Source organism: Vulpes lagopus, chromosome 4, assembly GCF_018345385.1.
Source record: "Vulpes lagopus strain Blue_001 chromosome 4, ASM1834538v1, whole genome shotgun sequence".
NCBI lineage: Eukaryota > Metazoa > Chordata > Mammalia > Carnivora > Canidae > Vulpes > Vulpes lagopus.
In genome coordinates, this window is record NC_054827.1 from 144,448,442 (window position 1) to 144,462,861 (window position 14,420).

At 36.2% G+C, this 14,420-nt stretch overlaps 1 protein-coding gene across 7 annotated transcripts in view; it reads right to left on the minus strand.

The window, feature by feature from the left end:
* RBPJ (recombination signal binding protein for immunoglobulin kappa J region) overlaps positions 1–14,420 on the minus strand; it is a 225,027-nt gene that overhangs the window by 43,941 nt on the left and 166,666 nt on the right. For all 7 annotated transcript variants that reach the window (XM_041751592.1, XM_041751586.1, XM_041751587.1 and 4 more), the window contains one exon: positions 182–220. In XM_041751592.1, coding sequence (XP_041607526.1) covers positions 182–220 — 39 coding nt within the window. The remainder of the gene's footprint in view (positions 1–181; positions 221–14,420) is intronic.

A 14,420-nucleotide genomic window follows, 5' to 3' on the forward strand; every position in this document is an offset into this window, starting at 1 on the left:
CACTTTCCCCTTTGAACTGTATCCCATTATCGTCTTTTTCTGGGGGGAGGATGTGAATAAGCTTATGATATAGATACTAATATTTGAATAACTTCTTTTCAAGAGCACCTAACAATTTTTAAGATGACAGGATCTGATATTTTCATGAAACATTTGGGTAAAAGGCTAATATTATGCTTACCTCGTGAGTCGTTTAGGTGGAGGCCGCTCACCAAATTTTCTGGAAAAAATAAGAAAAAATAAATAAATACATAGGCTGTATGACACATTTCCACAGTAAGCTTTTTAGGCACCGTGAAATCTTTATGACTTATACTTCAACTCTACTAAAGAACAGTATAAAGGAAAATCCTCTAATAACCATCCATGCCCAGAAATAGTAAAATAATGTACTTTAAAAATGGTTCCTAAACAAATCAACACACCCTAACTAGGTCTTACACACCCACTCTGAGCATGTAGCACAATGATTAGATGAGGATGACAGGTACCTTCCTAGAGACATCATGCAACCAACCAACCAATCAACCAACCAACCAACCAACCTCAGCAATGACAACAACAAAAGATCTCCAGTCTCACACAACCTGTGACACTCAGAAAAATCCACAAAGCCCAAGAGGTGGTGGTATAGAGCTTACAAGTGTTTGTCATGTGCCAGGCACTTTGCTGTACATTCTTTATACCTTACCCTCTTTAATCATTACAAAACAACTCTGAACTACATATGGGCTCACTAAAAAAAGATAGAAAGCAACTTGCCCACGAAGTAAATTAAGTAGCAGGCAGAGATGAAATTTAAACCTAGATATTGACAAATATTATCAACATTTGTATGGAACGACAGAAGACCCAGAATAGCCAAAGTAATCTTGAAATATAACAAAGCTAGAAGTATCACAATTCCAGATTTCAAGATCTACTACAAAGCTGTAGTAATCAAAACAGTATAGTACCAGCAAAAAAAGATATACATAGAACAATGGAACAGAACTGTAAACCCAGAAATAAACCCATGCTTATATGGTCAATTAATCTATGACAAAAGAAGCAAGAATATACAATGGAGGGCAAGAGGCTCTTCAATAAACAGTGTTGGGAGCACTGGACTATATGATATACAAAAGAATGAAACTGGATAATTTTTTAATACTACAGACAAAAATAAACTCAAAATGGATTAAAGACCTAAATGAGAGACCTGAAACCATAAAAATCCTAGAAGAGAACATGGCAGTAACATCTGACCTTGGCCAAAGCAATATTTTTCTAGGTGGGTCTCCTAAGGTAAGGGAAACAAAAGCAAAAATAAACTGTTGTGACCACATCAAAATAAAATGCTTGTGCACAGCAAAGGAAACCATCAACAAAATAAATGAAAAGGCAACATACTGAACAGGAGAAGGTATCTGTAAATGATATATTCAATAAAGACTTAATATCCAGAATATATAAATAATTTCTATAACTTGACACCAAAATAATCTGATTAAAAATGGGGAGAGGGCCTGAATAGACATTTTGCCAAAGAGGACATACAGAGGGCCAATAGACACATAAAAAGATACTGAACATCACTTATCATCAGGGAAATACAAATCAAAACCACAATGAGATATCATCTTACAGTCAGCATAGCTAAAATCAAAACAAAAAATAACAAGGTAGGCAAGGATGTGGAGAAAAAGCAACCCTTATGGACCATTGGTAGGAATGTAAATTGATACAGCCACTGTGGAAAACAGTACAGAGGTTTCTTAAAAATTAAAAATAGAAACTCCTGGGACTCAGTACTTCCACTACAGGGTATCTACCCAAAGAAAATTTAAAAACTCATTCAAAATGATATATGCACCCTTATGTTTAGTGCAGCATTACTTACAATAGCCAAGATATCAGTGCTGATGAATGGATAAGGAAAATATGCTGTGAGTGTACACACACACAGGAATATTAGACATAAAAAAGGAAGATCTTGCCATTTGAGAAAACATGGATGAACCTAGAGGGTATTATGGTCACTGAAATAAATCAGACTGAGAAAGACAACAACCCTATGATTTCACTCATGTGACATCTATAAAGAAAACAAACACTAAGCGAAAAAACAGAATCAGACCTGTAAATATACAGAATAAACTGATGCTTGCTAAAGGGAAGGAACATGGGGGTGATGGGCAAAATGGGTGAAGGGGAATGGGAGATGCAGGCTTCCAGTTAGGGAACGAGTAAGTCACGGGACTATAAGGCACAGCATAGGGAATATAGTTAATGATATTTTAAGTGTTGTGCACTATCAGAGTGTAACTACACTTGTAGTGAGTGCAGTCTAACATAGAAAGAAGCTGAATCACTATGTTGTACCCCTGAAACTAGTGTAACCTTGTGCAACTGTATGAAAAGAATTTTTTTTTAATCCTAAATGTTGACTACTTAACTAGCTTATAGTATACAGCCCCTCAGAAAGAAATATGCTAAGTGGACTAACAAAAGCATTTCACCTGGTTGTAAGAAGGGCAAAGAGAAAAGCTAGAGCACGGACAAGGAAGCACAATGCAGGCTAGAGTCAGAGTATAACACGGAGGTAAAAAAACGCTCTAGAGTAAGGCAGTTGAGTTCAAATCCATGATTATTTTCTTACGGTGTGACTCTGAAGTTACTTATCTCTCTAGACCTCAGCTTCCTTGTGTAAAATGGGCACAGTGACTGTGTTTACCTCAGAGGCGTTGAAGGGATTAAATGTGTTAATAGAAAACACACAGAACAGTGCCTGGTATGCAGTAAGTGCTCAATAAATGTTGGTAATTATTACTATATCTTAGTTATAAACTGGTAAGCCAAAATAACAAAATAAAGGAGTTAAATGAGGTGCTAACAAGGATGAATGAAAACAAAGGAAGAAACTAATTCTTACGTGATGACCTATTTCCTCTGAAATAGGAAATGAGGTCTTCTGAGAGATTGTGGAAACACAACACTTGAAAAAGGACCAATAGAATTTTGTTTTCTTTTTTTAAGCAGATTGCAGTTAGAGACTGGTTAAATGACTTGTTCATAATCACAGCTATAGGCTGTAATGCCTAATTTGACTTCAGATTTCTCCACTGTATTTAATGTCCCACAATATTATTAACTTTGATGATAAAGGTCTTGGAATCCAATGCAGTTCATTTTGTTGTGTAATTTAATGCTATTTGTGACACTGTTTATGAACTCAAAATTTATAAGCAGTGTGTATCTGTGACTATCAATGTTTCTGTTAACCCTGAAATACTGAAAAGTGACTTAATTGAAATAGCAAAAATACGACTAAATAATCCAAGTTTTTATTGGAAGAGTTACTTATTCTTTGATTTTACCCTCTAGGACATTCAATTTTAAAAACCAAGAAACAAAACACAATGTTTTAGTAGCAACATCAGTAAGGCCACTGAAGACCATAGGTTTTGAAATACTGGCATATCTGTGAAATTCAGTTACAGAATTAAAGGCAAAAATCTACTGAATCTTTTTCCACTGTAAAGACTTCTTTGAATCTTTGAAACTGATTAAATGTACCATTATAGCATGTGATTAAAATGTAACTGCCTTACTAGGTTAAATACAGTTTACAAAAACCAAGAGGTTTAAGATAGGCTTTAAAATACTTCTTTGTATGTGTAAGAGCACAGCTATACTTTATAAAAAGAAGCAATAAATAAATAGATAGATAGATAGATAGATAGATAAATAATAAAATAAAAAATAAAAAGAAGCAAAGTGAGACTCAGCCAGAATCTACCCAAGGGGTTAAAATGGTGAAAATTTGACAAAGATATAGTTAACAAATGAAATACAACTTTTTTTTTGAAATACAACTTTTTAATGAAGACGAGGACACAGTACTCTTTATACTAGCTACTAGTATTCCAATCATCAAGCACCCTTTGAGATCTAACATAGGTGTCACAGGACTAGTAAGAGAGCCAATGAAATGTAAATTTTGTTTCTTGGTGCTCTGAAATGCTTTCAAAATTAAATTACCAACTAAACACTAATTAAAATAGCTGTTTCTACTTCTTTTTGGAAACACCTGTTAGATGAAGTCAACAATTACAAAACATGCTCATGCAGTAAAACTGCCCCCATAGAATACATGTGCAAGAGAACTCTAACAGTTTGCATGCTAAGCTTGAACAGCACTTCAAAATTTATCATCATTCTATCTAGGTGCCTTCTTAAGGGTAGGGGATCTTATAAACATTACTAAGATTAAACTGTTTCTTGAGTATCTAATAAAGCATCTCCAATAATTGTCAGGTGTGACCATGTTCCTTTATTTAATGAATATGCGATCACATTCTTATTTATCTCGTTAAAACTAATGGTTACTGAATCCACTGCAATGGAGGAATAAGAAAACGGGTTTTCTGAGACAAGTCCTGAAATGCATTTAGTAGGTTCACAACGCAAAATTCTGAAGGTTGCAACTGAACTAATTCTAATTATTTAACAAAATTCATAGGTCTACATATTTGACAATGTTAAGTTATAACAAGGTTCTATATGGATCCTGCACTTAACAAGATCCATTTCACTACTAATCTGATATATAACTAATAAAGACTCAAATTATCTACTGCAAAAAGGTCCAACTTTAAATATGAATGACCCAAGAAAATCCATAATGTAATATTTATATCATGCATCCAAAATATTCACTTTTCAGCAGAAATGACTACAGTCCATTATTAATTTCTCAGAGATGATGGAGGTGTAACCAGTGGTCCCGGGCTACTGAAACAAGACAACTGAGCAGGATGTAATCTCCTGGACTATCACATTTATTAAACATGTTTCTATGAGAACAGATATCCTATAGGGTAGACTTCAAAGACAAGTCATGCTTGCAGCCAGCCTTATTGGGTGGAGGAGAAACATGCTTCCTCTCTTAATTCCATCTACTGGGTAAAACATTTGAAAAGCACTGTTTTCCTTAATTTTTTATTCTACCTTTTCTTTATAATAAAAGAAAAATTTCAACTTAACTTTCAGCAATCTGGCAGCAGTTTGTGAAAAGCAGCAGGAAGAGCAGAGAGAAAGAAGAGTGAATGACACTATCATCTCCAGCTATGCGCAGCATCTGCATTCTTAGGTATCTCCAATATTACTGTCAGATTAAGGGTGCCTTTCCAAAAAAGCCATACCTGAAAAAGGACTTTCCCAGGTTAAATCTGCAATACACCGTAAGTCTTCCTATCTAGATGGCATTATTGAGTCGTGAGAACACTGGCATCCATTAACATTGCATATGAAGATCTCATATGGAAAGTATGCATCTTAAAATCTATGGCCTCCACAAGAGGGGGCAACAGGACACTGGGCAAACTAATTTCATGTATTAAAAGACTGAATAGGGCAAACTGACATCAAATGCTTTCTAATATGATACATTAAGAAGACACAGTATCACTTCTGTGAAGTTACTGTCAAAAAAATCAGAACTTGAGTTTAAACATGAGGCAACGTAACAAACCTAAAGAATGGAAAAATCAACAAAATAACTGAACTATACTTTTAAAAGTATCAAGGTGATAAAAGACAAAAACACTAAGGAACTGGCCCAGATTCAAAGAGGCTAAAGAGACACATGATAACTGAGTGCAACATACTATCCAGCATTTACTTCTGCTTTAAAGAATATTATTCAGACTGACAAAATCTGAATAAAAGGAGCAGAGTGGGGCAGCCCATGTGGCTCAGGGGTTTGGCACTGTCTTCAGTCCAGGGTGTGATCCTGGAGACCCGGGATGGAGTCCCATGTCGGGCTCCCTGTGTGGAGACTGCTTCTCCCTCTGCCTGTGTCTCAGCCTCTGTCTCTCTCTCTCTCTCTCATGAATAAATAAATTAAATATTTAAAACACAAAACAAAACTAGCAGAGTGGAGAACAGGATTATAGCGATTTTAATTTCCTGGTTTTGATAACTGTACAGGAGTTATGTAAGAGATTGTCCTTATTTTTAGAATAATCACTGCAGTACTTAGGGAGGAAAGAGAATGTTGTCTACTTCTCACCTTCAAATGGTCTAGAGAAAATACGTGTGTGTGTGTGTGTGTGTGTGTGTGTACATTTAGAGGAATAAAAGCAAACGTAGTAAAATGTTAATACTTGAGATATCTGGGTGAGCTCCTTTGTAGTATTTTTTGCAATTTTTCTGTAAACTGAAATTATCAGAAAAGGCCATACTCAGAGAAACATTAATCTCTTCATCAAGTTGCTGGCCTGACCCTGCTTGCCACAGAACCTGGTGCTGACAAACCTATCAAAAAACATTCATGGGAGGTGTCACATAAAAGACTATGGCCAGCTTCCTGGCATAGCTTTTATGTTCTCACGACAATTATGCAAGATTCGCTTGCTGTAGATGTAAAGTGTGATAATACTCAGTGCTAGTGTACAAATGGAGAAACAGGAAATCTCATGCACTGTTGGAGTTTAAATTTGTGCAACCTTTTTGGAAGACATTTTAACAATGTCTGTTATAATTCTGGATGGGAATTCAATAATTCTAGATGTGAATTCGAGTTACTAGCCATTTTGATCCTAGAAATTTATTATGTAGGTAGGAAAATATGCATACCAAAATATTGGATAAAGCATCATTTATGTTAACAAAAAAAATTTAAATTCCATGTGTACAATTAGGAATAGACTGTTGATTACATATCACCTCCCAGTCACAGGTTACAAACACACAACAAAAAGTGATCCAGTTAGTAGCATTCATTTTCAAGGAGGAAATAAGATCTACATTTTCATCTTTTCCCCCCAAGTGCACATATAAAACAATACATATACCCTACACACAATTAATTATTTGTGATAATGGTGGGCAGTGGTAAAAATTTCATTTTGCTCTACAATGCATTATACAATTTAACAGGTGTTTTATTCCTTACTAATTAAGTTTGACTTAGGTAAACAGCAAAATAAAATTGCATTCTCTGGATATCAACTCACACACCAAGTCTGGAATACAAGTAGCTTAAAATTAAAACAGAAAAATGCATAGGAGTTAAAAATTTACTCAAAAAAATTTCACTGAGCAGGCTACTTTAGAAAAAATATGCCCAATTCAAATAAAGTCACACCCTTTGGAAAACATATACTTACACAAAGGAAAATACAATGTAACTGAACTTTAAATAGGTTCCACTATTAACTATCTGTTTAATTTTTGTTAAGAACTCCATCAGAATCTTTACTTGGCTTTATGAACTACCTTTTAAGGCAGTGTTCAAGGAATGGAAAGTGTCATCTGATGAGAACACAAAGTGTATCATTCACGGGAGAGGTAGGAAAGTGCTATAGTTAATTAAGTACATGAGGTCAGGAACTGGGTTGCTTAAATCCAAATCCTGGCTTTAATGAAAACTAATGGAAGGCACCTAAACTCTAAGTCTCAGTTTCCTCGTCAGAAAACACAGATAAAAGTACTTCTATTTAGGTTTCTTGAAGAATTTAAAATGTTCCTATGTGTACAGCATCTAAAAGAATGCAGGTCACTGCATAAGCACTCAATAAAACACCACTACTCCTTCAAGACTGGATCAATGATATTTATTCTAACAAATACAGTAAAACTGAGATGGGCCTTTGAAACAAATACATATGTATACTGCTTTAGAAATCCAGGTAAATAACCATACACCTCATAAGGGACTGGAATCCAGAAAACAAAAAGAATTCCTCTAAATCAACAACAAAAAATCTGACTTAAAAATAGGAAAAGAAGGGGGTGCCTGGGTGGCTCAGTTGGTTAAGAGTGCTTTTGACTCAGGTAGTGATCTCAGGGTCCTGGGACTGGGCCCAGCTTCAGGCTCCTGGCTCAATAAAAATAGGAGGGGGAAAAGGACTTGAGTAGACATTTGTCCAAGAAGATAAACAAATGGCCAATAAGCATGTGAAAATATATTCAACATCACTAATCATTAGGAAAATGCAATTCAAAACCATAATGAGATAGCACTTCACACCCATTAGGATGGTGGTGATCAACAACAGCAGAAAATAAAGTATTGGAGAGGATCTAGAGAAACTAGAATCCTTATACATTGCTGATGGGAATGTAAAATGGTGTAGTCACTGTAGAAAACAGTATAGTGGTTCCTCAGTCAATTCCAATTCTGGGTATAAACCCAAAAGTGAAAGCAGGGACTCAAATAGATACTTATACACCAATGCTCATAACAGCAATATTCACATCAGTCAAAAGGTGGAAACAACCCAAATGCGAAAATAGCAAGTAACGAGATGAACAAATGGGGTATATATATACAATGAAATATTATTAAGCCTTAAAATATATGTATATATATATATTATTCTGATACATGCTACCATGTGGATGACCTTGAAAACATTATGCTAAGTGAAATAAGCCAGATACATAATAGAAAAGTAGAATGGTGGTTGTCAGGAGCTGGGACTGGGACTGGGGCTGAGGCAGGGGCAGGAGAGCAGAGAGAGGTAGTACTTGATGAGTAGAGTTTCAATTTGGGAAGATGGAAAAGCTCTGGAGACAGATGGTGGTAATGGTCGTACAATAATGTAAATGTACTTACTGCAACTGAACTGTACACTTAAAATAGTAAATTTTATATTGTATACATTTTGCCACATGCAAAAATACATTCAGTTTTGCCTTAAACTATGGCTTACAGAGGGATAATGGCTCAGCTTTGAGGGGTCCTATGTTACTACTGGTCAAGTGACAGCTGCCTAGTAACTTAAAAACAGACAAGTAGGTGCCAAAACAAAATAGACGAGGGGTATATGTAGAAATAGTACACATGTGTACAAACACACACACACATACCCACAAATACACACAAGTGGTTCCTACTACTATTATAGCAAATATACAAAAGGAAAAAGAGAAGTCTGTTTGAGAATCTATACTTTTCAAGGAAGAGTAGCCCAAACAGCATGCAAAGCAACCCATCAAAAACTGTTTAGGACTAAACATCTTTCATTGAAAATCCACAAGTGATCATGGACAAGTGGCTTATATATGAGATGAAGTCACAAAATTTTCTCCCATGTACTTCTGCTCTTATGCCTCACCCCCACTTCAAATTATAAGCAGTGAAGATTTTTTCCTCTCTACAAATTTTCTGTCAGACATGTTAAGATTGTCAGTTCTTTAGGGCTAGGTAGTCAAATGAAATTTTTTTGCAAGAAGAAATAAATCTCATATTAATCAGAAGAGGTATTAACTTTTATCTCTTAAATATTCTTTCTAACCCTAATGAGACAAGGGAGTAAGAGAAGGAAGGAAGGAAGGAAGGAAGGAAGGAAGGAAGGAAGGAAGGAAAAGTAAAAGACATTTTCCCCCTACCTAAAATGAAATATAGAAGGCCTAAGGTCAGGATACCTGCATGGCTCAGTTGAGTATCGGATTCTTGATTTTTGGCTTAGGTTGTGATCTCCAGGTAATGGGACTGAACCCTGAGGAGGGCTCTACACTTTGCTTGTCCCTCTTCCCCTACCCCTGCTCTTGTGTGTGTGATAGATAAATTCATTCTTTTTAAAAAGGGGCGGGGGGGGGGGGAGAGGGAGAGAGGGAGAGAGGGAGAGAGGGAGGGAGAGAGAGAGAGAGAGAGAGAGAGAGAAGGCCATAGGAATATATAATCATCCATAACAGGTTTTTGTTTGTTTTTTTTTTACCTGTTCTTCTAGTTATCTGTTAACCACTGCCTAGGACAAGTGAACAAGAATTGGTACTGAGATAGGTTAGAACCTCCAAAAGTGGCCATCAGTAATTTCCACTGGGGAAGTTTAACCTACAACAGAAAGGGCCAAGGAGATTTTTAATAGGAAAGGATATGAGGAAGACAAATAAGTTACATTTCAGGAGGTTTCTCAGGGTAAGTTCCTAACTCCAAAGAATTAACAAGCTATGGAAAAATAGGTAATTTTCAATTTTCAAAAAATGTATTAATAACTGCCAAAAGACTTTGCAATTTTAAAATTGGATTCTATATGGAGTCCTAACACTCTAAAAATAAAAGTTTCCATGTACCTGGTGAGGAATCAAAGGATAAATATGGTGGAGGCCAAGCATTACACATCACATGAAAGGAAACAGGAGAAGTAGGAAAAGAGTGTTTCCCTGTAAAAGTCAGGTCCAATGGGTTTCTCCCTAAATTAATCCTGACTCTATAGATTAAAATAGGTTCAGAAGCACTACCAAGCAGTTAGGCAGTACGTGAAGATCCGTGCCTTTTCCTTAATAAAAGCACACTCTAGAATGTAGTGATACTGCTAGATCACTGACAAACATATGCTTGCTGACTTATGATTATTACTGCTGATGAAGTTCAAAAGTAGTAAAAACTTTATAATCACATTATGTGTAAAAATGGGTACCAAAAGACATGTACAAGAATGTCCACTGCATCATCAGACATAACCCCAAATTAGAAACAAGCCAAAAGGCTATTGTCAAGGAACAGATAAATTATAATCCTACAGTAGTGCTATTCAGCAATCAAAGTGAACTATCACCACACATGTGATCAGTTGATCACTAGCAAAAGCTGCCAGACCCAAAAGGCACATTATTGTATCACTCTGCTTATATGAAATTCAAAAGTAAGCAAAACTAATCTGCAGTGTTCACCAGGATACAGGTTACCTTCAAAAATGCAGTATAGACTAGAAGGGGCTATAAGATGGCTTCTAGGAAGCTGGTAATTTCTTTCTGCATCTGTATATGATGTTCACAAATCTATTCACTTTGTGAAAATTTACTTCATTGTATATTTACAATTTATGCACTTTGTTTCTGTAGGTTTATCACATTAATTTAGAAAAAATATTTGTGTATCTTTAATATTTTTGAATGAATGGATGGTTCTGAGGGGAAAAAAAGTTCCTGGACTTCATTCTTGTCTTCAAATTTTAATATCAAAATTTTATAAGGCTCTGATTTCTAGTCCTTGGCTATACCACTCGAAGATGTATTTCATATTAAAAAAAATTAAATATTATACCAATGAGGATAGAAGTCCTAACAAAACTGGTCTTCTTCCCTCTTCACCCAAATTGCAGATCATATTCCAACAATCTTCTCTCCTACTTAGTAGGCAAAAAATTAGGATCATCTGTGGTCTTCTGTTTGGCAAATCACCTATCACAAGATTATGCATTTAAAAAAAATAAAAAAAAATCAATTAAAAAAATCACTAATTATGCAGTGTCATAGAAAAATATTGAGCATGTACTAGGACAAAAATGTTCCCCTTATTAATCTTAAAATTGGTTTCCTTTGCTTACCTCACCCAAAACTGAGAAGAGGAGGAGAGAGAATGGTATAATTGTTTTCCTAGATTCTGGGTCTTTTTTATTTTAACCATTTAATACACATTTAAGTGCCTACTATGCGTTAGGCACTGCAACTAGACATGGAATATATAGCAACAAATAAGATACACTGTCTCTATCTATACAGACCATACTAATAGCAGTAGTAGAGGGCCCCATTAGGCTACTAATGAGGGCAACTGTGCCCTCATATCTCAACTTCATACACCTATCAGTCTTATAAGGCAAGTGCTATTATCCTCATTACAAGAAGAGGAAATCAGCTTAGAAAGTACTTGCTCAAGTTTACATAATGGTAAATTTTGTTCAAAACATGTTACGTTTTAAACATAGTTTTAAATATAAAACTATGGTAAATTTTGTTCAAAAGTAACGTGTTTTGAACAAAACATAACATGAACTTAGATCATGATTTCCCATACGCTCTTGCATTAAGATAGAATTTAATTACAGTTCAATTCTGGATACTAACATGTGGAGAGGGTGTCTGGGGTATAAATTTTTATGATAGGATTATAAACTGCAGTAATTGATCCTAAAACCTTTTATGATACAAGATTTGGTTTGCTTCAGTGAGAGGTCAACAAAAAACCCAAAAGGAAACCTTCTTTCATTACCCTTCCAATGCTTTAGCAACTGACTACATTTCAGAAAGAGAAAGGGTGAATTTTCCTTTGAATACTAGAAAGCGGAAAAAATGCTGTCCAAAGCTATAAATACCTAAAATTTAGTAAATCTAAAGACAACTGCTGTGGAAGCCATATCTTGGCTACCACATAGATACATAAAGACATGTGTACACGTATATGTCATAAATTTGACAATTACTCATACATTTCCCCTGCACAAGGGCAAATGTTACAATTACACTGGGAGCTACGAGTCTCATGACTCTACTGTTTATACTATCAATCACAATTCTGCAAAGTACATTTTTTTCTGAGCTGAAAAGGACCAAGAATCTACAGACATCTTCAGTTAACAAAGAGGCTTTACTTTTTTTTTTTTTGGTAGAAATTATACAGGCACAGTACTGGCCCAACCTCCCTCAAGCCATCCATGTTTGGCCAATTTCTTTTTTTTTTTTTTTTAATATTTTTTTCTTTATTTATTTATGATAGTCACAGAGAGAGAGAGAGAAGCAGAGACACAGCCAGAGGGAGAAGCAAGCTCCATGCACCGGGAGCCCGATGCGGGATTCGATCCCGGGTCTCCAGGATCGCGCCCTGGGTCAAAGGCAGGCGCCAAACCACTGCGCCACCCAGGGATCCCCTCCAAAATGTTTTTTATACCACTACTGCATGAATAAGGAAACACCTTTCTGCCTAAATGTTAATACCCAAAACAATACATTTCTTCTGAATTGTAGCTTTGCCTTCTGTTATCATAGGTTTATAATAGACCTGCATTTGTGGTAACACCAAAACCACTCTGAAGAAGTGGTCTTAACCACAACTCAAAGCTTAAAGAATGGCTTTCTGCCAAAGTATATCTGAGCTATCAACCTGTCACACTGCCTTCATGTACTGCTGGACCAGTAGTAGGCCCAGCAGCTAGTATCTGCTCCCATAAGCCTCACAGGAGGCCTGGAGGCTCTGAAAGGTAATACACAAGACAGGGGCACAAGGGTCGATAGTGTCATCTGACAGCAAACTGCTTTGCCCTGGGTGGTACCATAAGCTACCTAATACTCCAAAAATCATCTGAGAAGCCTCTGCCCAGCAAAAACAAAGGGAAAGATTCTGAATTGAGAATGCTCTTAGGGCAGTCCGGGTGGCTTAGCGGTTTAGGGCTGCCTTTGGCCCAGGGCCTGGCCCTAGAGACCTGGGATCAAGTCCCGTGTCAGGCTCCCTGCATGGAGCCTGCTTCTCCCTCTGCCTGTGTCTCTGCCTCTTATCTGCCTCTCTCTCTCCCTCTGTGTCTCTCATGAATAAATAAATAAAATCCTTAAAAAAAAAGAGAATGCTCTTGAAATGATTAAAAATATAGATCATCAGTAACTCATGGTGGTGAAGTACTAATCCAGGAGCTTGGGGGTAGCCGTAAAGAAAACAAGGATAAGGCCTTTCGTAAGTGTAGACTGAACTCTCACCATTTGGGTCATTCATGCTATGTATTTACTTGGTATTTTGCTATGCCATGAATTTAAATTATGTAAACTACAAAGCTGTTGTTAGAGCTAATTCAGTAGTTAACTGTACAGTCAACTGGCATCCAGCCTGACATCCAATTGTCTAACTAGAAAATAGGAGAATAGGTTTTCTTTAAACTCCACTGTAGCAACTTAATTCTTAACAGTCCTTTCACCAACCTGTGTGCTCCCTAAAGACATGCTGTTTCTCTTCTCTACAGTATGAGTATTATTGACCTCTTCCCCTCATTTTTGCCTTCTGTCACAAGCCAATTCATTGACTAATACCAACTGTATTCTGAATTATTTCAGAAGGCTGGATGAAGCTCTCATTACTACCTAAATCCACAGCTTCTTAAACTGGCCTCATATATCAGAAGAGAAAAGTAGGTAACAAACAACAAATAGAATGTATCTCCTTATATATGCTCTTATTTAATTCCCATTAACAACCCTGAGAAGGTAGGAATTATTTCCAACTTAGATGGGAAAATTAAAGTTCAGAAAGTCACACGGTAGGACTTTCCCCTAATTTCTGATTAGACACTGCCATACTAAGGTCAAGATAATAAGATCCACCCTCTGGTCTTTATAATAAGACCCATCCTCTGGTCCTTAAAGTGCTTATCTTCACCTTACCCAAATAAGGACTTTTTCCCCCTCCTAATTCACTGAAAAATTAATTCCTATTTGCTTTTTCCATTAAACAAAGTACCTATCATATGAACATTTATTTAATGTTTCAGAAAAATCACGTTTTACCCTGTAAACTATTTCTCAGCAAACCAACTCTGCTGAATCCCAAGGATGTAATGCTATAGTAATCCAACTAGAAAATATGAAACAATGGCATAAAGTTAAATAAACCAGGGAAATCTGATGGGTTAATAGCTATGGGGATTAGTGGAATCCAGAGCCTT